This window comes from Hemicordylus capensis, chromosome 11 (genome assembly GCF_027244095.1).
Source record: "Hemicordylus capensis ecotype Gifberg chromosome 11, rHemCap1.1.pri, whole genome shotgun sequence".
NCBI classification, from domain to species: domain Eukaryota; kingdom Metazoa; phylum Chordata; class Lepidosauria; order Squamata; family Cordylidae; genus Hemicordylus; species Hemicordylus capensis.
Genome location: NC_069667.1, coordinates 5,611,845 through 5,637,040, shown reverse-complemented (window position 1 = coordinate 5,637,040; position 25,196 = coordinate 5,611,845). Strand labels below are relative to the sequence as shown.

Sequence of the window (25,196 nt, the reverse complement as noted above, 5' to 3'; positions counted from 1 at the left end):
TGTGTTCACAGACTGGCAGCGGCTTCTCTAAGGTTGCAGGCAGGACACTCTCTCTCTCTCTCTCTCTCTCTCTCTCTCTCTCTCTCTCTCTCAGCCCTATCTTGGAGATGCCACCAGGGAGGGAACTGGGAACCTTCTGCTCTTCCCAGAGCGGCTCCATCCCCCGAGGGGAATGTCTTATAGTGCTGACACATGTTGTCTCCCATTCCAATGCACAAGACCAGCTCTTCTCCTGTTCAAAGGATGCCTCTAAATACCAATTGCAGGGGAGCAGCGGCAAGCATGTAAATGGCCTCTGCACATGTGCAGAGGTCACTAAAATGGCTTCCATGTTTGTGCAGAGGCCTGAACTGGGCCAGAGAAGATCCGGACCAGGCCGCCACCAGCCCTGGCTACTCAGGGGGAGGCTGGCGGGAGTGGGGGGAACTGCCACCGCTGCTGCTGCCCTCCCCATGACCACAGCCGCAGCTTGCACTTCTAAGGACTAAATTACTCCCCTCCCTCTGCCTCTAGTCTTAGAAAAGCGCCCCTGCCCCTTTACCTGTAGAACTCCGAACCAGTTTGAACTGGTTCGGTGGTCAAAACGGGTCCGGTTCGACCAGAACCAAAACGGAACCAAACCAGCATAACCAGTTTTGTGCACATCCCTATTCCTGCCTGAAACCCCGAATTGCTGCTGAATGCCCATGCAGACAATACTGAGCTAGGTGGCCCAATGGGCTAATTTGGTGAAAGGCAGCTTCCTCCATTCCTGACTACAACCCTGCTGATAATCTTTCAGCCTTTGACTTCTAGGGCTGTCTCTGGGCAACTGCTGTCTCTTAGCCTCAGTGTTCATCTGGATAATGGGTATAAGCGTGACGTCGCATGAAGAGCAGCAATCTAAGAACGGGTCAAGCACGTTGCAAGTGAAATGAAGTGGAGCTGATGCCCAGCACAGGAGAAGGCGGCCTGATTGAACAACTTCACGTTTATTAACTTACAAAAGTGATAGAACAAGTGCATAAATAATGGTTAAGAGTATGTGCCTTGGGAAGAGTGAACAACACGAAACAAAACCCCACCACCCAGGGTACTGTGCACATTGGTTAATCTTAAGCAAACTTACTACACTGGGGCCTGGCTCACACAATTGTCTAAATCTAGGTTTAATTACTGACATAACCGTGATTGTGTGAACTCATGCCAAGTTGGCTTTTGGCCCGAGACAAATGGGCGATTCCAGCCGTGGCATGGGTTCATACAATCATGGTTATGTCAGTAACAGAGATGTGCATGAAACGAATTTTTCAATTTGTTTTGAATTTGAATCGAATTCCAAAAATTTGTTTTGAATTTGAATCAAATTTGAATCCAGTCTGAAAATTCAATTTGAATTTGAATCAAATTTGAATAGATTTGACCCTGTTTTTGCACCTTTTTAAACCAATCAGGGGGCCTGAATGGTTTTTTAAAATGCCAATTTGAATCGAATTGCCATTTTGTGATTCGATTCAAATTAGAATTGCTTGAATCACCCAGATTTGTATTGAATCAATTCAAATTCAAATTGTTTTGCACACCCCTAGTCGGTAAGCCACATTAAGTCTAGATTCAAATGATTGTGTGAACAAAGCCTGGTTCTTCCTTTTCCATAAAGGGTTGTTCTCACACACATAAATAAATACACCACCTGTGTGTCCTATCGGTCTTCTCACATATACAAAAGGCAGTTTTTCTGTCTTTCAAAAATAAAATAATAATAATACAAACATGGTCTGCTTCCCAGCAAAATGTCCTGCCTGCATCAACCACTTCATCACGCAACACCCTCCAGCAAACAGGAATCCAAACATAGGACCCAAGCAACTGCCGCACTGAGGCCCCTTTTAATGGCTCCCCATGGCATCTGCCACCATTTGTGGAAGAGGCTTGTCATGTGGCCTAAGGAGTAGAGTTTTGCCACCCCTTTTTAGGTTCTGCAGGTGTGGGGGAAAAATCCCTCCCCAGATCCACCAGAGGAGGAGCTAGAGTTGAACAGCTTGCAGCAAGGGGGAGGATGCTGATATGGAGAGTCATGTGGTACAGCCTTCACATGGTGCCCATACAATCAGTCTGTCACATGACTCCAGCTTTCTCAGAGGCACGATCCATGATTGCATTGTTAGAAGATGGGTAAGGAAGTTGTAGGGAGTGTTCCACACACACCGTTGGTTCTCGGGTCAATTGGCCACTGTGACTGGGGATGATGGGAGTTGTAGTCCAGCTACAGCTGGGGACCCACATTTGAGGGGCACTGACATTCAGGTCACTGCTGCAATTCAGCTGTGTTGCAACCACCATGCTGGTCGCCAGGTCTCAGGAGGTTGCCTTCAGGGCAAAATAGGTGCTGCTGAGTATTGGGCTTATACATTTTGCAGGATTTGGGTCAGCGTAGGCTACCTGGCACGTTATGGCCACATCTATACCTCACCCTGATTCTGTCCATCCTGGGGCCAGGCAGAGACCTCCAGGAGAACTTCTCATTTCCTGGTGGGAGAAGTTTCTGCATGGATGCGAAACAGTGGTGGCCCTTGAGAAACAAGGTGGTGGCATAATCTCTTGTGATGAAATATGCCCTGGAGTTGATCTGCAGCTCCTGCAATTTTGCTAGCAGGGGCTGGAAGGCAATAGGGCAGTTCACACAGCCATCAACCGGGCAGGAGATGAGTCTACCCTGTTTGGGGAACTGGGCGTTCTCCTGTTTTGTGTCCGTGTCAGAGGAAAAACAAGGTCAAAGGCAGGAAGCTTGATAGTCTGTCAAGCCCCAGTTGGCTAGGATGAGTGTGTCCTACCTAGATTCCATCCCCAGCTTCTAAACGAGGTAGGCAAGGAAACAATCCTACACAGCTGGGGCATGACAGATAATCAAGCTCTCTGCCTCTATCCAACATCATAATAGCAAAAGGGCAGTGTGAACTGCCCCTATACAGTGGCCAGTTTCACACAATTGTTCAAATCTAGGTTTAATGTGGGTTACTGACATAAGCACGATTCTGTGAATCCATGCCAAGGTGGGAATCTCAGATTAATCTTGGGCCATCTACTACCATACCTTGGTGTGGGTTCACACGGTGACCCTAATGCTGGTTAGGGATGTGCAAATAGGTTTGACATTGAAAGATTCAATGTCAAACCAGTTTGGTTCGACAGTTCGAAATCAAACGGAACCACCCCCTGTTCAGTCTGACCCCAGACTGAACCCCGCCCCCCCCCGGTCTGTTCGAGGAGATTGCAAGTTTTTGTTTTTTTTTAAAGGTTCTGTTTTAAACAAATGCAAGGCCATGCAGAGGCCCATTGCGCAGGCGCGGTGGACTCTAAAATGGCTGCCACGCCGGGGGAAAGGCCCAAACAGGCTGAAGGGTGGCCAAATGGGCAAGTTTTGGAAGTGAGGGAAGCTGGCAGGGGGAGGGGGAACCTCCGCGGGACTCCCCCACCACCTCGGATAACCCCCCACAGAGGGGGTAAGTTTAATTTTTTTTAAAAAAGCTCATAACCGCCCCACTGGACTTAACCGAACCGGAGGGAAGATGGAGTTCAGGGGGTGCCGGACCAAACCGGCCTGATCTGGTCTGTGTCTGGTTCGGACTCGAACCCTAATGTTTGTAATCCACATTAAACCCATATTTGAATGATTGTGTGGAGCAGGCCAATGTGAACAGAAGCTTGCTTACTGAGTTCAGTGGGACTTACTCCAGAGTAAACTTGCAACCCTAAGATGCTAATTTGAAAATATACCACTGGGGCCGTGTTTGCATTAGCATCTAGAGTTGCACCCAACAAAGGAGGCTGCTATGGCAAAATTGAGGGGTTGCCAACCTTGCATCCTCATAAGTTGTTGGACTACAACTCCCATCACACAGTGTGACCGGGGATAATGGGAGCTGTAGTCCAACATCTGGGAAACACCTATCATAATCGAGCGTGAGCGTCTAATGTGCCGTAATGTTTCTTGTATCACTGCTACCAGCATCTTACAGAAGCAGAATTTGTCAGCTCTGTCCTTCCTGAAATCAAATCTTCCTTACAGTGGACTGAAGATCAGCTTAGCCAGGATGTGAACTGGCTCCCTCCCTTCTCTTTTGGATAAGTGCGGGCGACTGTCACAAGCTTTTAGAAGGGCAAATCACACAACGGTGAGCGAAACGGCTAAGAAACGTATGTGCAAATGGTGAAGCAATGAGGTCATTACTAGTGATGAATGCAGCAAGCAGGAACTGGTACAGCCAAAACGGTGGGTGGGATTGTAGCAACAAATGAGATTATCTCGTTAATCACGGCAGAGAATCATAAACACTTTAGGTTACTTTATGAAGTAGCATTGTAGGAGGGCATCCAAGTAGCCCAGCGGCCAAGATGCAAGTTATAGAAGACCACAGACATGCAGCTTTGGGCTAGCCACGTGAAGCTAGCCTTTCACATTGCATTCCCGATATGCTGGAGGCGCCCGAAACGAAAACCATTTCACAATCAACTTTCCCCTCAAATGACTAGTAAAATAAAGCCGCTCTTGCGAAGACCTGCTGTTCTGCTTATGTACTCTGAGTTTCCCAGAGGCGAATTGCACATCACATGCCAACGTGTGTAACAGTACCCCAACACTGCTGGATTTTTAAATATATATATATATATAGAAAAGCAGTTTTTGGCAGGAGGGAACTTAGAGTGAAGTGGTGGAATGCGAAGGGAGTGCTTAACGCTTTCCCCACCAGCTGTTTCCGGCTTCAAATCACGCCTCCCTGCAGGGTTCCATGTTTTTACGAGGGTTCGGCATCCCTCTCACTTCTCCGCTCGCCCCCTCTCTTGAAGATGCTTTGCTCTTTAATAAACAGCACCGGGGGTGAGATCAACCATGTTGGCATGTAGTAGGGTCTGTTCACACGGCCATTTGGAGGGTGGGTCGGAGGTCAGGAGAGCTCCTACCTTGTTAGTAGCACATGAGAAACTGAGTTTGGGTCACAAATCCAGGAAACAGGATACGCAAGGCTGCTGCTGGGGCCATTGCTGAAATTGGCAGCTGAAAGTCCCACCTCTCCATGGAAAGCCCTCCAAGACCCCATGTGCTTTCCCAGCATGCTTTGCACTGCCAGCAGACTGGAAAAGCCTCATGACATCAGCGGCTGCCCTCCCATTGGCCACGAAGGAGCAGGAGGCAAAGCTGCTCCCACCGTCTCAGGACCATAGAGTTTGCCTTGCAGGCGACTGCATCCTTTGACGGCAGCCGCTCTAGCCACAGCTCTCTTTGGTTCCTTGTCGGGGAGGTGGCTGAGTAGAAGAGGCGTGTGAGTTCTCATGAGGCCAGAATCAAGGTAGGAGCTCTCCTCTTCTCCTTCCTCAGTTAAAATCAGGGTAGGAAAACTCGGGAGCCTTGCTTTGAACAACCTGGGCTGGAGGAATTTGTGAGAGTTCTTGTGATCACACCGAACGGGACAACCCAGCTCTTCCCCTGATTTTGATGGTTGTGTGAACCAGCTTAATGTGTCATTGGCCTCTACGATATTGCTTTCAAAGCAGCAAATGCCTTCCCCCCTCAAACCTAGCTTTACATTCCAAATCCTCCAGGATCGCGTTCCTTGTGTTTACTTTCCCAGCTCCTAAAAAGCACAAGCAATTTCAAGCCTTCCATGCAGCAGGGAGAGGCCTGCTGTGCATCGATAGAGCCTTTCTCCAGGTCATCAAGCTTGCCAAAGATTATCTTTCCCAAAGCCGTCAAGCAACGACACTCTACCTATAAGGACACCCTGCCCCACCAGTCCCACAGAGCCTCCTGGTCCTTGGAAGAGATCCTGGAAGGCCTGACACAGATCAGGTGCACAAAGCAGCAAGTTAACACTGGGCATGAGATGAATATTGACTTGCATTATACTTTTGGTTTCCAGGGCACCGGCAAGAGAAGCAAAAGAGGCCTGCAGTCCAGCTGCAGATCTGTGCCTTCCTTGGGCTTCTTTCTCTCAACAGTGGTCCTTTTCCGACTTCTCGAGATACAGAACCTTGACCAAATCTTCCAGCTCCGTCCGGCACACTCTGCTCCTGCACATCTGGCTGATCTGAGCTTCTCCCTCGCTGAATATCTTCCACTGGCCTAGAAGAACACAGACAGACACTCTCAGCATGATTTCAGAGCATAACTGTGACTAGACGAGGCAGGTTGCTGGAGTTTCCCCAGATGGCAGGCTTTTAGGGGTGTGCCGACCCCGGACTGAACACCCCTCGAAGGTTTGGGGGGTTTGCAGGCTTAATTTGGTTAAACAATTTTTTATTTTTTTTTAACCTTTACTCTCCTCAGGGGAGTTCCTGGAGGTGGCAGGGTCTGTGTGTCCACGGAGGTTCCCCCTCCTCCCACCGGCCTTCCTCATACTCCCCTTGGCTGGTTCGGCTGCTCTTTGGCTGGTTTTCGGCCTTCACCCGGCGGCCATTATGGAGCCCAGGCGCCTGTGTACATAGCCTCTATGTGGCCCAGGCCACACAGAGGCCATGTGTGCAGGTGCGTGGGCTCCATAATGGCCGCCAGGTGAAGGCCGAAAACCGGCCGAAGAGCGGCCACACTGGCCGAGGGGAGTATGAGGAAGGCCGGTGGGGGCAGGGGGAACCTCCGTGGACACCCCCCATGCCTCCAGGAACTCCCCCGAGGGGAGTTAAAGGTAATTTAAAAAACAGCAACCACCAAATAAAGCTCGTGAACCCCTCCGGACTGGACTGAATTGGGGGGTGGGGTTTCGAAGGGGTCAACTGGCCCGGTTGAGTTCGAGGCTGGTCTGGCCTCAAACCAAACTAGGCCAGCCGGTTCCGTGCACATCCCTACAGGCTTTACCATGGGTTTACTGTGAGTTCAAAGCCCCCCCCCCAAAAAAAACCGACGCAAAAAGTGGATTTTTTAAACCCTGGATATAAATCGGGCTACACACTAATGCGCGCTGAAAAACCCGAATTGTTTCTGAAGTGCACCCCGATATCTCGCAGGGACTTTGGGGTACATTTGGCTGATATATGAATGCACACCCTCCATTCCAGGGAGATGTGAGCTAAAAGCTGGGTGTGAAAAACTTCCTGGTGGCAGAGGTGGTGGGGGTGCTGGTTGGGTTACAGCTCACCCTTTGTTCTCACGCAAGAGGAGTGTGTGATATTAATTGCACAGAATCAATTAATATTCTCCTTATGTTCTTATGTTAAGTGTGTTCCACAGCTCTGGGGCAACCACAGAGAAGCCTCACCTTTGAGTCGCTACCAGACGAGCTGGTGGCACCCTTCAGACAAACCTCCCCTGAATATCTTAATAAGAGGTGGGGTTCATAATGAAGAAGGCGTTCTCTTAAATACTCTGGGCCCAAGCCATTAAGGGCTTTATAGGTAACAACAAGCACTTTGTATTTTGCCCGGAAACCTATTGGTAGCCAATGTAGTTCTTTTAAAACCAGAATGATATGATCTCTTTAGGAGACCAACCTGGCAGCAGCATTCTGCATCAATTCAATTGTAATTTCCAGACTACATACAAAGGCAGCCCCACGTAGAGTGCATTGCAGTAATCAAGCCTGGAGGTTACCAGCAGGTGCACTGCTGTCTTAAGGTCACATACTTCCAGGAAAGGGCGTAGTTGGTGAACCAACCAAAGCTGACAGAATGCACTCCTGGCCACCGCTTCCACCTGAGGTATCAGAGAGAGGGTTGGGTTCAGAAGTACTCCCAAACTCCGAACCTGTTCCTTCTGGGGGAGTGTAATCCCATCCAGAACTGGCAAATTTATCCCATTTCCTGAACTGTAGCTTCCTACAATGAGCACCCCAGTCTTGTTTGTTATCAGTCTCAGTTTGTTATCCCTCATCCAGCCCATTACTGCCTCGAGGCAGGCATTTAGGGATGATGAAGCTGACATGGAGAAAGAGATCTGGGTCTCATCAACACACTGACAACACCCTGCATGGGTGTATCCGCAGCACTAGCCAGGAATGAAACCTCTGTGGATATCAGAGTTTTCTGTTACTGTACATGTTTTTGTGTGAATGATTATACCCAAGTTTATTTTAGAAGTGAACCTGGGTCCAGACCCCTTGAATGCAGGATACAGACAGGATCTGTCCCTGTGTTCAACATAACATGTGAATAACTGTACCAGTGTACACTGTGCACAGATCATATGAACGTTGGACAAAACATGTGAACAGGGCTAAATCTCCTGTAGAACATTATCGATGTAGAAAATCTGAAGCAATGCAGATTCTGTTGATGGAGGGAAACACTTTCCTTATATCTAGGTTCACTCTAAAGTCTGGCTTGCACAGTCAAAAATCCAGAGGTTGAAATTTGAGGCCAATGGCCTCTGGTAACACAAGCAAGGAATTCCTGGGTGTTGAGCCATACCCTTTGCTAACTCTCTCCAGTCGGGTCACCCTAGGGATGGAAATGCTTCCTCTACCCATCTCTGCATATCAAAGATTCCTGGGATGAAACAGGGACTGGTGAGGAACGCCATTGATTCTGGACTCTCCACATCCTTCAGCTTTTGACTCAGTCCATGAACATGTAAACAAATCAAGGGCTGCAGTGAATCAAGGGGTTGTTTCCGCAGGATAATTGCTCATGTAAACAGGCCCCGGATTCACACTCGAATAATGAAGAGCAGGATATGTGCCCAACTGAAGCTCTGGAATGCCATGACCTGACTGGAACACAGAACTGCCAACATCAGTTGATTTGTTTGTTTGTTTAAAGCCCTGCATCCCAACAGTTTTGTTTTACATTTCAAATATTATTAAATCCAAATGTCTCAGGGATAATTGAATTTTCAGCATTTAACTGGATTCGTAGGCTTAAGATGAAATCTGGGATCAGAATATCAAGAACGTTCTCCTCTTGTTTGAACAGCAGTCTTTGCTCCTCTATAGAGGTCTTATTTGGTTTTCAGTTGCTGTAGGATATGTGGTGTGTGTGTATAAAGATCTTCTCAACTTTGGCACCAAAGCTGTGGAGGGATATGTCTGGCCCCCTCATAAGCTGCCTTAAGAAAGGTAGTGAAAAATGAGGTCTGGTTAACATAATCCTTTGATTCTAGGTTTAATGTGGGTCACTGTCATTAATATAGTTGTATGAACCTACAATCTCAGATTCAGCTTGGTCCATAACCCACCTTGGCATGGGTTCACACTCATGCTAACATCAGTGACCCACATTAAATCTAGATCCAAAGGATTGTGTGAACTAGGCCTGTATTTCTGAAGACATTTCCAAGTGGCCAAGGGTAAGCATGTCTCTATTCTGCTGTACTTTTGTTCTGATCTTGGTTTTATTAATGTACTTATTTTATTTGAATGCTATCTTGAGAAAGAAAGGTGTGGTATACATACATAAATTAAACTGAACTAAACTAAATTAGATAAGGCACATTTAAACTGCATTACGCACATTTACATTTAATTATGCACATTTAAACTATGCAGCTTTAGTTTATTAGTTAATGACAAACTATTATTCTTAGTTTATTTAGTTAAGAAACTAAACTATGAACATTTAATAAATCCCATGGAGTATTCATACACAGGACTGGGCTGAATGTATGTGTCCATGAATGTATGTGTACATGACAATCTTCCTTCACAACTAGGTTTCAACGGGGAAAAAAAAATCAAAGGAAGGCATTTGACTTACTCAGAGTGGTCTTTGTGATTTGCCGGAAGTTGGGCATTTCTTGGAATTCCTCCTTGGATACCTTCTCTGTTTCAAAGCCACTCAGGATACCTGCAGCAAAACAGGTACAAGAAGAGGCTCAGGTAGGGAAGTGCCTATACTGCTCTTGACACGGTGCCTTGTGCTTCCTGAATGTGCAGCTGAACCTCTGGCAAGATGACCTCCATCATGCAGCACCGTACAACAAGAATGGATCCTCGACATGTCTTAATTGGTTCCATTTACTCTGATAGCAACTGAAAGAGTCTCTTCCAGCCAAATACAATAGCTAGTTTCCTTCTTTGCCTACAAACCTTTGGCTGTCAGCAGAGGAAAGGAGAGGAACAGGAGGAAAATGCCTTATCCGTGGGGGTGCATAAGAACAGGGATGGCCCTTTCATGAGGCAAAGTGTGGTGGTAGCCTCAAGCGGCAGGTTATTGGGGCGGCAAAATGCTCTCTGCCGCCACCATGAGAGCAGCTCCTTGGCACAATCGGAGGCTTGCAAGCTTTGTCAGACGCCTCTCTTAACACTACTTGCAGAGCTTGCAAGGAACACAAGGAGAGAAGAGGGGTCTGCTGGTGACGTTCCCGCCTCCCCACCACTTCCAAAGTTTACCAGGTTTTGAGGGGGCTACCCCTACCAGGGGCATGAAGCATGGCACTACCAGTGGCATAGCCAGTAGAAGGGCAGCCTGTGTCCCTCCTGCTGGCAGCCGCGGAGCAAAGGGGACATGACATCATGTGCAAAGGGAGCATGGTTTGGGCTCCAACAATCTGAGTTTTCCCCAAGCTCATTTCCAGCTGGCATTTGCTGCCTGGAAGCATTTATTTCCCTTTCTCTCCCTCGCTGGAGGGAGAGAAAGGGAAATAAATGACATCAAACATCAGCGGCCCTTTTCATTGGTGGCCTGGGTCCTTTGAACCCTACCGTGCAATGGTGGCTCCACCCCTGGGCACTACAATATCGTGGGTCACCCCGCCTCTTGATTGAACGTGCTCAAGTTACCTTTCTGAATGGTCCACAGGTGAATTTCTACCTGTGGCGGCTGATCCGTTTCCACCGCTATTTTCCGGATGGTTTCTCCCTCCTCTGCAAGAACAGCTTCGTAAACGGGAAGCATCTCTTCTCCACAGAAATATTCCTTACTGTCCAGGTTCTGGCTCTCAATTTCTTCTGTAAGAGAAGCAGGTAGTGACGTCCTAACGGCATTTGTCATAAGCAGACCTTTCTGTGCTAGGAGGAATGTCATTTAAGTAATCTCCCTACGGATGGATTCAGGTGACTGGAAGCCATGCAGTAGTGACTTAAATGCTACTGCACCCCCTACCCGTTGGGAGATGACCATTGGTAGCCACTGATCAGATGGCTAATGCGCCTTCTCGATTTCTTTGTTCTTCCAAGCAGTTATGGAAAAGTTAATACAGTGGTCTACCTTGAAAAGGACACCCATAAATCTCATGTACAAGGCACAGGTGGGGCTAGGGTTCAGTGGCAGAGCATCTGCTTAGCATGCAGAAGGTCCCGGGTTCAATCCCTGGCAGCATCTCCAGGTAGGGCTGGGAAAGACTCTTGCCTGAAACCTTGGAGAGCTGCTGCCAATCAGTGTAGACTAGGGCTGTATAACTTTTACGAATACAACAAATGTGCATAGACCATTTTTCAACAGAAGTTCCCAAAGCAGCTTACAGAGATATAAATAAATAAATAAATAAAATGGCTCCCTGTCCCTAAAGGGCTCACAATCTAAAAGAGAAACATAAGTGCCTCCTTGCTCAGTTAGCAGGGACACTTTTGCCTAACTTGACTAAACTATTCATTCATTCATTCATTCATTCAACATATTTTTATACCACCCAAAACTTGTGTCTCTGGGCGGTTAAACTTTTGTAGAGGCAAACTTTTGCCTTTACAACTTTTGGATAATACATCCAACAACAGTCATCAAACTTGACTATTACAATGATTGGATGCTGTGGCTGGGGATGATGGGAGTTGTAGTCTAACAACAGCTAGAGGGTCGAAATTGTGCAGCCCTGGTGTAGGCAATTCTGAGCTAGATGGACCAAGGGCCTGACTCACCAATCTTCCTTTCAGGGCCTCAGGAATTCATATACAACTCAACAGGGCTGGCGCTAGGTCTCACGGGACCTTTGGCAAACTACCCTCCATGGGGCCCCCCTCTTAACTGGGTAGGCCCCAAGAGAGTCACTCAATTAGCACCACCTCCACTGGAAGGTGATGGGCACCGGGGTGGTCTCAAGGGTTAGTAGTGGGCCCTCTGGTGGTAGGAGCCACATGCTAAGTGTGGCATGTGGAATCCGCAGCAGAGGGACCAATTGAAAGCCTCGTTCATATGGTAGCTGTTGGCTGTGCAAAACCCCTGCCATCCTGATTGATTGATGGATTAAGTGCCGTGTCAAGTCGCTGTCGACTCTTAGCAACCGCATAGAGAGATTCTCTCCAGGATGATCTGTCTTCCACTTGGCCTTTCAGGTCTCTCAGTGGTGCATTCATTGCTGTCGTCATCGAGTCCATCCACCTTGCTGCTGGTCGTCCTCTTCTTCTCTTGCCTTCAACTTTCCTGGGTTTTCACATAATGTGTCTGAAATATGATAGTTTGAGCCTGGTCATTTGTGCCTCAAGCAAAAATTCTGGATTGATCTCTTCTATGATCCATTTGTTTGTTTTCCTGGCTGTCCATGGTCTCCTCAAAAGTCTTCTCCAGCACCAAAGTTCAAAAGCATCCATGCTTTTTCTGTCTTGCTTCTTCAAAGTCCAGCTTCCACATCCATAGAGTGTCATGGGAAAAACCATTGTCCGAACTATTCTAATCTAATCTAATCCTGCCATTCTAAAACATGTTTATATTGGAAGTTGCCTTACACTGAGTCAGAACTGTGGTCCATCTAGCTTAGTATTGTCTACACTGACTGGCAGCAGCTCTCCAAAGGAGTCTTTCCCAGCCCTACCTGGAGATGGACCCAGGACCTTTGACATGCAAGCAAGTGCCTTATCACTGAGCTATGGCCCCGTCACTCAGAGGAATGTCTTACTGCGCTCACACATTGCCACCCATCCAAATGCAAACCAAGATGGACCCTGCTTAGCAAAGGGGACAATTCATGCTCCCTGCCTCAAGACCAGCTCTCCTTCCCAACTTTTGACAGGCTGCAGGCCTCTAAATTCAAAGCAACGTCGTCGTTCATACCTGGACAGACTTTACAGCATTTCCCTTCGATCTTCTTGGGCTGCTTGCAGGGATATTGATTTGGGCACGAGATCTTCCTACATTCCTGCTTGGTGAAATTGCATGTGCACAAGACACAATCCACAATGCCGTAAGACCGGAGGTTCGGATGCCAGGATTCACCATGGGAGTAGGTTTTCCCATTTGAGACACACACTGTGATGGAAAACAAGAGGGGAGGGGAAAAGGAATCCTCAGATTTGTGCATCATGGGCACCTTGGCAGAAATCTCACTGCTCTGACAGGTATTTCAGGGCTTCCAACGCATGCAGAATTCCTGGCGACGAATTCCTGGGTGAACAATGAAGGTTCCCCAACAGAAGAGGATCCAATTGTGCTTTAACACATGGGGCTCTGAAAATATAATCAGACCAAACCGGGACAGGCCAAAGGTCCATCTAGCCCAGTATCCTGACTCCAACAATGGTCAGAACAATGAAATCAGCAAGAAGAATGTTGAAATATAGTATTCACTAGTATTAGGAGTAGATACAAAAGAAACCTAAGTAGATATACTAATATATGTAATCCCGAGATTACATATTAATATATTAAAAATTATATAATTGACATTTATGTATATATTTATGTCTTTACATAAATATACATTTATGTATACATGTAAATAATAATATTCATAAACTTTAGAAACATGAAAGTGTAAAAAAAAACATGTATGGAGATGCACAAAAATGCAGTTCACATATCTAGCAATTCAATAAAGTCCTTCTGAAATAACTGACTGCAAGTTTGCTAGTATAAATGATGTTACAATTGGTCAGAAGGGTCTTGACCTGTCCACCAGTCTAATGATGACCAAAGAGGAGAATATGGAGTCACATAGGAACATAGGAAACTGCCATATACTGAGTCAAACCATAAGTCCATCTAGCTCAGTGTTGTCTTCACAGACTGGCAGCAGCTTCTCCAAGGCTTCAGGCAGGAGTCTCTTTCAGCCCTAGCTTGGAGATGCTGCCAGGGAGGGAACTTGGAACCTTCTGCATGCAAGCAGGCAGGGGCTCTTCCCAGAGTGGACCCACCCCCTAAGGGGAATATCATACAGTGCTCACAGATGTAGTCTCCCATTCAAATGCAAACCAGGGTGGACCCTGCTTAGCTAATACCTTTGCAGCTGGGGATTATGGGAGTTGTAGTCAACAACATCTGGGAATATCTTTTACAGGGAACATTGCCCTTTGGAATTATTAAGTTGCTTTAATAATGTGTTAATGCTAGAAATGTAAGAGCTACGGACTAGAAATAATTTCTACTAACAGCTATAAATTAAAAGAGATACTTTTAATGAAAGATTTCCTCCCATGACATTCTATGTATGTAGCTAACTAGTTAACTAATCATATCAGACCAAAGGAGAGCTGGTCTTGTGGTAGCAAGCATGACTTGTCCCCTTAGCTAAGCAGGGTCTGCTCTGGTTGAATCTGAATGGGAGACTTGATGTGTGAGCACTGTAAGATATTCATCTTAGGGGATGGAGCCGCTCTGGGAAGAGCATCTAGGTTTCAAGGTCAGAGGCGTATCTAGGGAAAATAGCGCCTAGGGCAAGCACTGAAATTGCGCCCCCTATCCAAACTTCTGACACCCATCTTTCAGATAACTAATAATATCAGCTGAAAACTACAAGTCTGAAGGTCACATACAAGTCACATATCTGAATATGTGTACAGCGACTTATATTATTTTTATTTTTTTTTAATTACCTGTAGCCCCTTTCAGGGGGCTTCCTAAAAGCCATGGGGGGTGGGATCCTGCAAAGGTCCCCCCGCTGGCCTCTAGAGCCTCACAGGGACCATTTGAGCATGTGCAGTGGCAATTTCTTAAAATAATTTTTTTTTTTTTAAAGGCAGCTGAAAACAAAATGGCCACCGCACATGCTCAAATGGCCTCTGTGAGGCCTGGCGTGGCCTAGGGCCTCACAGAGGCCATTTGAGCATGCATGGTGACCATTTTGTTTTTGGCAGCCATTTTTTTAAAAATTAATTTTGAAAAATGGCACGCCCCTTCAAGTGGCGCCCAGGGCATGTGCCCTGCATGCCCTACACTAGATACGCCCCTGTTCAAGGTCCCTCCCTGGTTTCTCCAAGATAGGGCTGAGTTTCCTGCCTGCAACCTTGGAGAAGCCGCTGCCAGTCTGTGAAGACAATACTGAGCTAGATAGGCCAATGGTCTGACTCAGTATATGGCAGCCTCCTACGTTCCTATATTTTTATGCCTCCTGATATCTACATCTCTAGTTCTTCTCACTCTTATCCTGTTTAGTGCATTTAACTGTCAAAGGTCTTCTATGTCAGTGCTTTAGAGGGTGGAGACAATGGAAGTCAACTAGAGGGATGTGTTGTATTCTATCCAGTAATCTTTTATGTTTTGTTGTTGAGAGGGGAAGGAGAAGGAGAAAATGGAGTTGTTTCTGAATTTAACCCTCAGTTAAATCTACTTTGTGTTTATAAGGGGTGCAGCTATAAAACAGAATGGAAAGCGAATGGGATGCTTTAATTCCAGAACTGATTTTAGAAAGCCCCACCAAGAAGCAGTACTCAGAGGAAGGAGCACACAGGGCAGAGAGAACCAGAAGAATAATCAAGGATGTGAACGGAGGGAACCTTTTAATCCCTAGTTGTCATCAGTAAGCTCAAAAGCACTTTCCATGTCTGATGTTTAATTGAGAGGCTGTGCTCTCCCGAGCCCCACATGTGTATTTAGCAGGTCTGGCGTTAGAGTTCCACAGACATTTTAAAAGCTTCTTAAGAGTTTGTTTGAATGATTTCTGCTCCAGGCCCTTCACAGCTGTGGACAGCTGGTGGTGCGGCCGTGCACACCTAGCGGTGAGACATCCACAAAGCCAACCCGAGCAACCACTTTGGCTGGCCTCCAAATGCCTCTTTGGGGCCTTTCTAAACATCTGCCGTGAACTTCATGGTTGGCTGTGCGGAATCCCAGGAATGTGGCGTCCGGAGCCGAATGTGTGGCAGGGCGGTGACTTCTAAGGGAGTCTCTCAGCCAATGAGGTGGCATCTCTCTGGATGGAGCAGCCAACCCGTTGGCAGATCACAAGAGGTCTCGTCTACCAGCATGGGCTGGAGAGCGGCAGCCCCCAGATGACACGTTTCTCCCCTGACTCACGACTGCTGCTTCTTCCATGCCTCTGCTAGCCTCATGTGAACAGATGGCAAAGGCTCCCATCATCCTCAGTCACAACAGCTGAAGGCCATTGTGGCTGGGGATGATGGGGGTTGTAGTCCAGCGTCTGAGGACACAGTGTTGGGAGCCTTTGCCCACTACCAACATTTGCATCCTAACACTGCTGCGTATTGCAGAAAGGCCTCTGCCTCGCTCTGGGCCTGCAATGTATTTGTCTCTTCGCTTCTCCCAACCCATTTTTTTGTTTAACATCTAGTTGGAGGAAGTGTTCTCTGATATATAAATTTTTTTTTTAAAAAAAAAAAGCTTGCTCCTTTGCAACACACTGAAGTCTAATCCAAAGGAAGATCATAAGACCAGAAGGCCCTGCTGGATCAGCCCCAAGGAGGCCCAACTAGTCCAGCATCCTGTTGCCCACAGAGGCCCACCAGATGCCTCAGGGGAGCCTACAGGCAAGAATTGAGGGCATGTCCTCTCTCCTGCTGTTGCTCCCCTGCAACTGGTACTCAGAGGCATCCTGCCTCATACCTAGGAAAGCATGCACAGGCCTGCAGCTGGTCTTGCGATAACAAGCATGAATGCTCCCCTTTGCTAAGCAGGGTCCACCCTGGTTTGCATTTGAATGGGAGGCCACATGTGAGCGCGGTAAGATATTCACCTTAGGGCAGGGTTTCTTAAGCCTGGGTCCCCAGATGTTGTTAGACTACAATGCCCATCATCCCCGGCCACAAAGGCCATAAGTTGTAGTCCAACAACATCTGGGGACCCAAGCTTAAGAAACCTTGCTTTAGGGGATGGGGCCTGCGTGCATGCAGGAGGTTCCGAGTTCCCTCCCTGGCAGCATCTCCAAGACAGGGCTGAGAGAGACTCCTGCTTGCAACCTTGGAGAACCCGCTGCCAGTCTGGGTAGAGACGATGCTGAGCTAGATGGACCAAGGGTCTGACTTGGTAGAAGGAAGCTTCCTATGTTCCTATGTAGTGTATCCCATTCCCTAGGCATGCTTAATCAGAAGCAGGTCCTCTGTGAGCAACGAGGCTTACTTGCTTTTTAACGAATTTACGTTAATTAATGTACCCCAAATTAATTAATTGAATTAATTTACCCCAAACTAGCATCTCTGGGTGGTTTACAAGAGAATAACACAGATTAAAACAAGAATCAAAACTTTACATATTAAAACAATGCAAAGCAATTCTAGAAATCGAATTAAAATCTTGGATGAATAAGTGCATCTTAACTGCCCTTTGAAAAGCCGTCAGAGATCAGGGCCACCACAGAGAAGGCCTGTCCCTGAGTAGCCACCAGACGAGCTGGTGGCAACTGCACGGACCTCCCCAGATAAATTATATCTTGCTTCTGTTTGGATATTTTCCTAATAATCCTGCATTTGGTGTGTGTTTTTTTTGGGGGGCGGGGGCTGTGTGCCTTTCTTTGGCTCTAAATTTGCCCTGCTAACTGGGCAAAGAGGCACCTTTTACAGTAGTGATTCTCTTTATTTAGCAGGGGGAGAGTAACTGGCCCTCTCCACTCCCAGTACAGGACCTCCAGTGACTGTTGCTGGTGTCTATTTTATGTTTCTTTTTAGAATGTGAGCCCTTTGGGGACAGGGTGCCATCTTATTTGTTTGTTGTTTCTCTTGTAAACCGCCCTGAGCCATTTTTGGAAGGGCGGTATAGAAATAAAATAATAATAATAATAATTATTATTATTATTATTATATTATGGGTGAACTTTTTCTGGAGACAGTGTTCCTGCGCTTCCCATGCCTGTGCAATGGGACACCGAGGCTACGGAAACCTAGAATCCTACGGCAGCCATGCCCGTGACCTTTTGAAATTCCCTCTCCAGTTAATAAGAGCCACGCTCATTGCCTAGAACAAAAGGAAAAGTCCTGGTCAGCATTCTTATCGGCTTCCGAAAGAAAGCTTCCCCCCCTCTCCGAAAAGAAGCACGCAGGCCCCCATCACGGCACCGGCCCTGGGAAATGTGCGATTCATTTGGAGGCTTTTTATGTACCGAAGCCAATCAGTCAGAAATGGCTTTGATGCTATCTTCGTGTGTGAACTGGAGGCTGGAGCCACTTCACTGGGGCGGAGATTTCTTGCTTGGAGATCCAACATGAAACACCGGCCTGAGTCCACTGTTTTTCCATGATTGTTCAGGTGGATAATAAAGACTCCACAGCCAACATTCCTCCAGGGAGTTAATACCTTAAAAGATTAGTTGGCTATCAATCAAAGGCTTTTCTCCTTTCGCGGGCTACTCTGGAGTGCCGGTGGACTGTTGGTTTTGCACAAGGCTGCTCCGCATGCCAACTCTCTTTGGGTCTCGCCCTGCAAACCTTCAGGCAGGCTCCACACAATTACGGGCTGGAAATCCCGCATACATATTGGGGCAATAGAGGACCCCTTCAAAAATCTGATGGGGGAGAGCGGTGGGGGGAGTCCACAGGGGCGTCCCAAAGAGCAGCAGTGACTTAGAAGGGATGCCAAAGGATGTCTTATCCCACATCCCTGGGGTGGGGGAGCCCTCTTTTGCAACATACTCTTGCAAGCAAGGGCATTGCTAGAAGATCTGGGGCCTGGTCCCACAGCCCCTCTTTTGATAATTAATCATACCCCTAATTTGGTATTTTTTTTTAGGAACATAGGAAGCTGCCAGATACTGAGTCAGACCCTTGGTCCATCTAGCTCAATATTGTCTACACAGACTGGCAGTGGCTTCTCCAAGGTTGAAGGCAGGATTCTCTCCCAGCCCTGTCCTGGATGTGCTACCATGCACCCCAAGTTTGGCTTTTCATTCTAATAAGGTCCTCATTTTTTAAAAAAATATTGGGGTATAAATATTATATTAATTAATTACCATCAGGCGGGAAGATTTATTGCCGTGAATTACGTTTTGCATAAGATGTAAGTTGATCTAAAAGCAAAACAGTGAGATGTTTTGTGTTTGTTTTGTATTGGTTAATTTTATATACGTTATTTTTGTTTTAATAATGATTAAATAAAATTCATGTTGATGAAGGGGAAAAAAGGAGATGCTGCCAGGGAGGGAACATGGAACCTACTGCTCTTCCCAGAGCGGCCCCATCCCTAAGAGGAATACCTTACAGTGCTCACACAGGGAGTCTCCCATTCCAATGCAAACCAGGGTGGGCCCTGCCTAGCAAAGGGGACAAGTCATGCTCAGGGGAATCTCTCCAGTGCTCACATGTGGTCTCCCATTCATATGCAACCAGGGCAGACCCTGCTTAGCAAAGCAGACAAGTCATGCTTGCAACCACCAGACCAGCCCTCCAAGGCAGGGGGCCCCCAGACAACTGTCTCCCCTTGCCCTATGAAAGTTATGCCCCTGCTTGGATCCTTGTGCCGACAGTGAGGGGGGCTCGGCTGTCATACACGTGGGACAGGGCCTTCTCCGTGGTTGCCCCAGACTCTGGAATGCTCTCCCAATGGCCATCTGCAGCTCAGTCTCCATCACAGTTTTTAGAAAGCAAGTGAAATCTTAGGCTTTTTGCCCAGGTGTTTATATGATCGCTTCTATTGCTGCTGCTTTGTCTTTTTCATGGTTATATGGTGCTCGTTTTTAATCTTTTACTCAGATTTGTATTTTTATATTCCAGCTTAATATTTTAATTGTGTGATTTTTATAGTCTTGTTTTAACTTCCATGTGAACCGCCTTGAGATTGTTTTATCTATCTATCTATCTGACACATTTATATGCCCACAAAACGCAAGTCTTCTGATGAAAAGCAGAATAGAAATCTATCTATCTATCTCTTAAATGGTTTTATTTTTGATGGTGAACTGCTCTGAGCCATTTTGGGAGGAGTGGTCTAGAAATGAACTAAATTAAATAAAGAAAAAGGTAAGTTGATGATGGTGGACATCAACCAACTGATGTCCACCACAATTTACAGAACTCTTTCCCTCCAAGAGCTCACTGTAGGTTGTTAATGTATGTAAGTTTACAAGGCAGCAGAGGTAGTTTAAAACCACCTTCTCCACACTTAACATCTTCCAACTGGCTCCTCTCTTACTTGACAAGAGAGAGTGCAATGCTAATGATTCATCACTGGTTTCTTGCTGTTCAAAATGTGCAGCCATCTCAGAGATCACACTGGAGTCCTCCTAGCTGCAAACATGAAGTAGTGGGATTCTGAGCTGTATCAGTCAGTGTTGCTGGAGTTTAAAAACAAAACTAAACCATCCTGTGGAAGAGAATTGCTTTAAAAAAAAGAAAGAAAGAAAAGCATTTCTTTACCTCGTCCATGTTTATGTTTGTTGTTGAGGACAATCTGAACTATGGTCCCCGAGGCCTGCTGCAGGTCTGGTAATGCCCCTCGGTTACTTCTGCCGCTGTTGAAGCGTGGAAGGTTGACCACTTGCCTGGAATGGCTGGCCAGCGGCTCGTAGTGAGAGCGAGGCGGAGAATGCCTCTGTAGGAAACGAGAGAGACAGAATGGGTGACTCTTATGTGGATTTGGGAAAGAAACGTCACGGCTTGGGTTTTGGGAGACACAGTAGGGTTTTACAAAATTATTCATGGTGTGGAGCAGGCCTGCTCAACTATATCCCCCCCAGCTGTTTTTTGGACGACAACTCCCATAATCCTCAGCCACAGTGGCCAATAGCCAGGGATTATGGGAGTTGTAGGCCAACATCTGCAGGAGGGCCAGAGTTGAGCAGCCCTGGTGTGGAGAGAGACACATTTTTCTTCCTCTCTCACACAACACCAGAACCAGGGGTCATCCCATGAAAACTGATGGTTGGGAAATTTAAGACCAACAAAATGAAATATCTTTAAGTAGAGCACATCACTGATCTATGGAATTCTCTGCCAGGGGTTGTGGTAATGGTCAGTTGCTTGGACGGCTTTAAAGGGGGCTTGGACAAATTCCTGGAGGACAGGTTTGTCAATGGCGGTTAGTATTGACGACTATGGGTTACCTCCAGGCTCAGAGGCAGAATAACTCTGAGCCTGGAGGTAGAAGATGGACAGAATTGACGGTTTGGACAGAACTCCTTTCCCCTGGCTGATTCACAAGAGATTGTCTCCTTTCCTTGCAGAACTGGGTTCTGTTGATCAACCCTGTTGATCTAAAATGGTCTTAAACTTCAGTCTGTGTTGGACAGAAGCCATTATTTCGAGCAATGGAAGAGAAGAGAAGAGAAGAGAAGAGAAGAGAAGAGAAGAGAAGAGAAGAGAAGAGAAGAGAAGAGAAGGAGAGAACACCCTTATTTCAGCATTGCTTTGATTTTGTTCTTAACTTTTCAAATCACAGAACCTTCTCTCCAAATTGCTCTGGTAGAACAATCAGTCATGCTGGGCTGAGAAATGGAGTCTGGTTTCATAACGCAGATCCCCAAATCACTGCAAACAGGCTTTCGCGCCTTGGATGAATTTTATATCCTGTCTTTCTGCTGAAAGAACTCAACTCCAAATGTCTGTTTCCTCTGTGACTGTGGGGGTGGGGGTAGTGAAGGACACATCAAGGCCAGAGAGCCATTGGGAGGGGGGTACCCCTTTTCTCCCAGCAAGGAAACCCAGTCAGGATTCCCATTCCATTGCCTTGTGACTCGCAATGTCCTTTTCCCTGCCTCTGCATGCGTCGCCAGCCAGAGGTCAAGGGCTGTTGTGTAGTTCTGCTATCTGTTTCAGCAATGAAAAAGCTGCCTACCACCGACTGAATGTAGAAGGCATGTCCACACAATTGTTTAAATCTAGGTTTCAATTTGGTGTGATTATGTGGACCCACGCCAAGGGGGTTTATGTGAACCCACCTTGATGTGGGTTCACACACTAATGTCGGTAACCCACATTAAACCAAGATTCAAATGGCCATGTGAACAAGCCTAGTAACTGTCTAATCTCCCCCCTTTGCTTCAGCACTGCAAACTGATCTCTCTCCATTATCATTTCGTAAACAGATGAGAGTTCAGCAGAGTACTCCAGACTTCCCTGCCAGGGCGACCCTTCCATGAGGCGAGGTGAGGCAGTTGCCCCAGGCAGTAGATTACTGGGGCACCAGAAAGACAGCAAGAGGCCCTCTGGCCCTCCGCTTTTGGGAAAAAAATAGAAAGAGGGGAGGAAGGCATGCTGAACAGGGTAGCATTTTATTCATTTCTTTTTACATGTATATCCCACTCTTCCTCCAAGGAGCCCAGAGTGGTGTACATGGTTATGTTTGTCCTCACAACAACCCTGTGAGGTAGATCAGGCTGAGAGAGGGAAGTGACTGGCCCAAAGCCAGCCAGTGAGGTTCATGGCTGAATGGGGATTTGAACTCGGGTCTCACAGGGTTGTTGTGAAGGAGAAACTCAAGTATGTAGTACACCGCTCTGGGCTCCTTGGAGGAAGAGCGGGATATAAATGTAATAACAACAACAACAACAACAACAACAACAACACTCTAACCACCCCATCCGCTGCCCCTGCTTCCTTGTCCCTATAGCCAAGGCTTCTGCCCTTGCTCAATTCCAATCATGGGCTCGGGTTAGGAGTTCAGTATTGACCAGAGACAGAAGATAAACTTTGTAGAAGACAAGCTGAGTTTGCCCATGCTCACTCATTAAGCACTGCTGACTCCAACCTTTTGCTGACTCACGGGCCACCACAGTAGGGGAGGGGATGCAGACATGGTTCCAAATGGCCCTTCCATGCACTCCAAACCACAGAAAATAAGCAACATTCACTTTCCCACCCTTACTCATTTTTTCTTAAACCAAGGACATTCCCTCCTGATCTCCGCGCCCCAAAGACAGAGACATGAGATCCGTTCCAGCCCTGCTTTGCTCGTGGACTGCAAAAAAGGGGGAAACGAAATGAGAGAGGACCCAGTAAAAGGACAGAGAATGTCAAGAGAGGTAAACCAAAGGAAGCCTCTTCTTCTTCTTTGGGGAGGAGTGCTGGTGTTGCGGGAGCAAACATTAATGGCCACACGTTTTTCGATTCCCACGTAGGCCGGTCAATTCCTCAACTACCAGATGACAGTTCAAAGGCAAAGATAACAGTTTGCTACTACGTAAACTCCCACCAGAAATGCTCGTCCTGAGGCAGGACGGGCGTGGGGCCAAACAACAACAATCTTTTTGGCCTTGGGGGCGAGCAGAGCTCAGTGGGAATTTTTGTTTTCCGGATAAGATCATGGACTTTACTTACGGCTTCTCTGTTGGCTGGCTGCCGGAAGATGTCACCATCAGAATTGTCCCACGATAACTCCCCGTCTCCTGTACACAAAAGGCAGAAGTGTCATGGATTATGGGAGCCATTTGGGACCCCTAATGTCTATGGAGAGCAGAAACAAAATTGCAGGGGTGCAGTTTGTCCACATGATGCCCATAACCTCAATTTCAATAGGCTCTACTTGGGAAATAAAATCCAATGATTTCAAATGAGCAATTCCCCCCCCCCCAACTTTTGACATTAGACAAGGTTCTTTTTTCTGGCAAATAGGAGGCACACTTCATTCTTATGCTCAAAACGATGTATTATTTGAACATTTGCTACCTGCTCTTCCATCCAAGGAACCCCAAAGTGACATAGGGACATAGGAAGCTGCTGTCCACTGAGTCAGACCATTGGTCCATCAAGCTAGGTATTGTGTACTTTGGCTGGCTGCAATTCTCCATGACTTCAGGGAGAAATGTTTCTCAGCTGTATTTGGAGATGCTACTGTACCAGGGATTGAACTGGAGGCCTTCTGTGTGGTAACCCTGGCTTGAGACAGATAAAATTGCCCCGGGGGTAGGATCTATCCTGTGGACAAACGACTGCTCAACTCGGCTTCAGTTGATACAAAAACTGGGCTGGCAAAAAAAGCTCAATAACTCAATTGTTGTTCTAAAACAGCCAACCCCTAAACAGCAAAACAGTTGAACTGCATTTCATTCAATGGAAGACGCCAGGGCTGAACTGACAAAAACCCAAGTCCTTAATTGGTTTGTGGAACGGGAGCAAAAGCGTCCACACTTATGCGGCCAATACTGTTCAGACTTCCAGGCCCTACAAGCTGACCAAAAGATCATATTTCAGAACTGTGCTGACATTTCCAGGCCAACCACCAGCTTCATTAGAACCACACGGAGAAGAGAAACCTGCCAGGTTGAAAGGAGATGCTGGGGTCAAGAATAAAAATATGAAATAATGTAGTCATGACATTTCGAACCAGCAGTCTCTTGCTCCCTAGGCCAGTTACTTCCCCACTGCACCATTAGGTGGCCAACTGGATTGGGACCCTGAAACTGCTCTTTGTTAAAGAAAGAAACCGAGCGAGTGATTTCGAGTGGAAGTATATATCTTCATGATGCATCTCTTGTAACATGACGTGTGACCCTTCGGCCCTGTTCTAAGCCGGAGGTCTGAGCACTGCCAAGAAACCTGAACAAGTTGAAGGTTTTCACAGCACCTTTGAATTCCGTGCCCCTAAGACAGGTCTAGGCAGCAGCGGTGTGCACGAAATCGAAAACCCTGGTTTGATGCGAGTAGAACCGGACTTGAACCGAACGAGGTCCTGACCGGCCCTAGAATCGGGCCCGGTCCAGCTCGAGGGCGGTGAATGATTTAAAACATGAAATGAAATGGCAGGCTGGCCGCCATTGTGGGGCTTCAGGAGGTGCCATAGGGGGAGCCGGGGGAGGGGAGGATGTCTCCTGAGGTTCCCCCTCCCCCCAGTCATTTTTGGCCCTACGGGCCTTTCTGTGCTGGCAGTGGCCATTTTGGAGGCTGCCACACATGCACACTAGCCATCTGCTGGAGCAGATCTGCTCCATACGAAGGGCTAGAAAGGCTTCATGTTCAGGGTGGGGCATGGCCTGATCCTGCCCCTCTGAGGGCCCCTGGGGCCAGGCTGCACAGCCTGGGCTTCAGCCCTGGATTGCCTGGGATGCCATTGCCGGGAACAGCTGGCTATTTAGCAATGGTCTGGGCTACTTCGAAGTGGCTTATGGATTACCAGCGCTACGGATTCCTCTCCAGACATTGGCTCGACAGCTTGCAAGAAGACGTTGCCCTCCAAAATGCAAAGGCTTCCTATGCTGTTACGAACGCCCTGCTGAATTCAGCGATACAGCATTCCATCAGCTTGGGAATAGAAAACGCCTTCGGATTGTT

At 47.2% G+C, this 25,196-nt stretch overlaps 1 protein-coding gene across 1 annotated transcript in view; it reads right to left on the bottom strand.

Moving 5' to 3' along the window:
- Positions 1-951: 951 nt before the first annotated feature.
- Positions 952-25,196, bottom strand: part of CHRDL1 (chordin like 1) — a 53,807-nt gene continuing 29,562 nt past the window's right edge. The window contains exons 7-12 of the mRNA XM_053274256.1: positions 23,247-23,314; positions 20,349-20,523; positions 12,889-13,083; positions 10,686-10,853; positions 9,661-9,750; positions 952-6,100 (exon numbers count right to left, since the gene is read on the bottom strand). Coding sequence (XP_053130231.1) covers positions 5,970-6,100; positions 9,661-9,750; positions 10,686-10,853; positions 12,889-13,083; positions 20,349-20,523; positions 23,247-23,314 — 827 coding nt within the window. The 3' untranslated portion in view covers positions 952-5,969. The remainder of the gene's footprint in view (positions 6,101-9,660; positions 9,751-10,685; positions 10,854-12,888; positions 13,084-20,348; positions 20,524-23,246; positions 23,315-25,196) is intronic.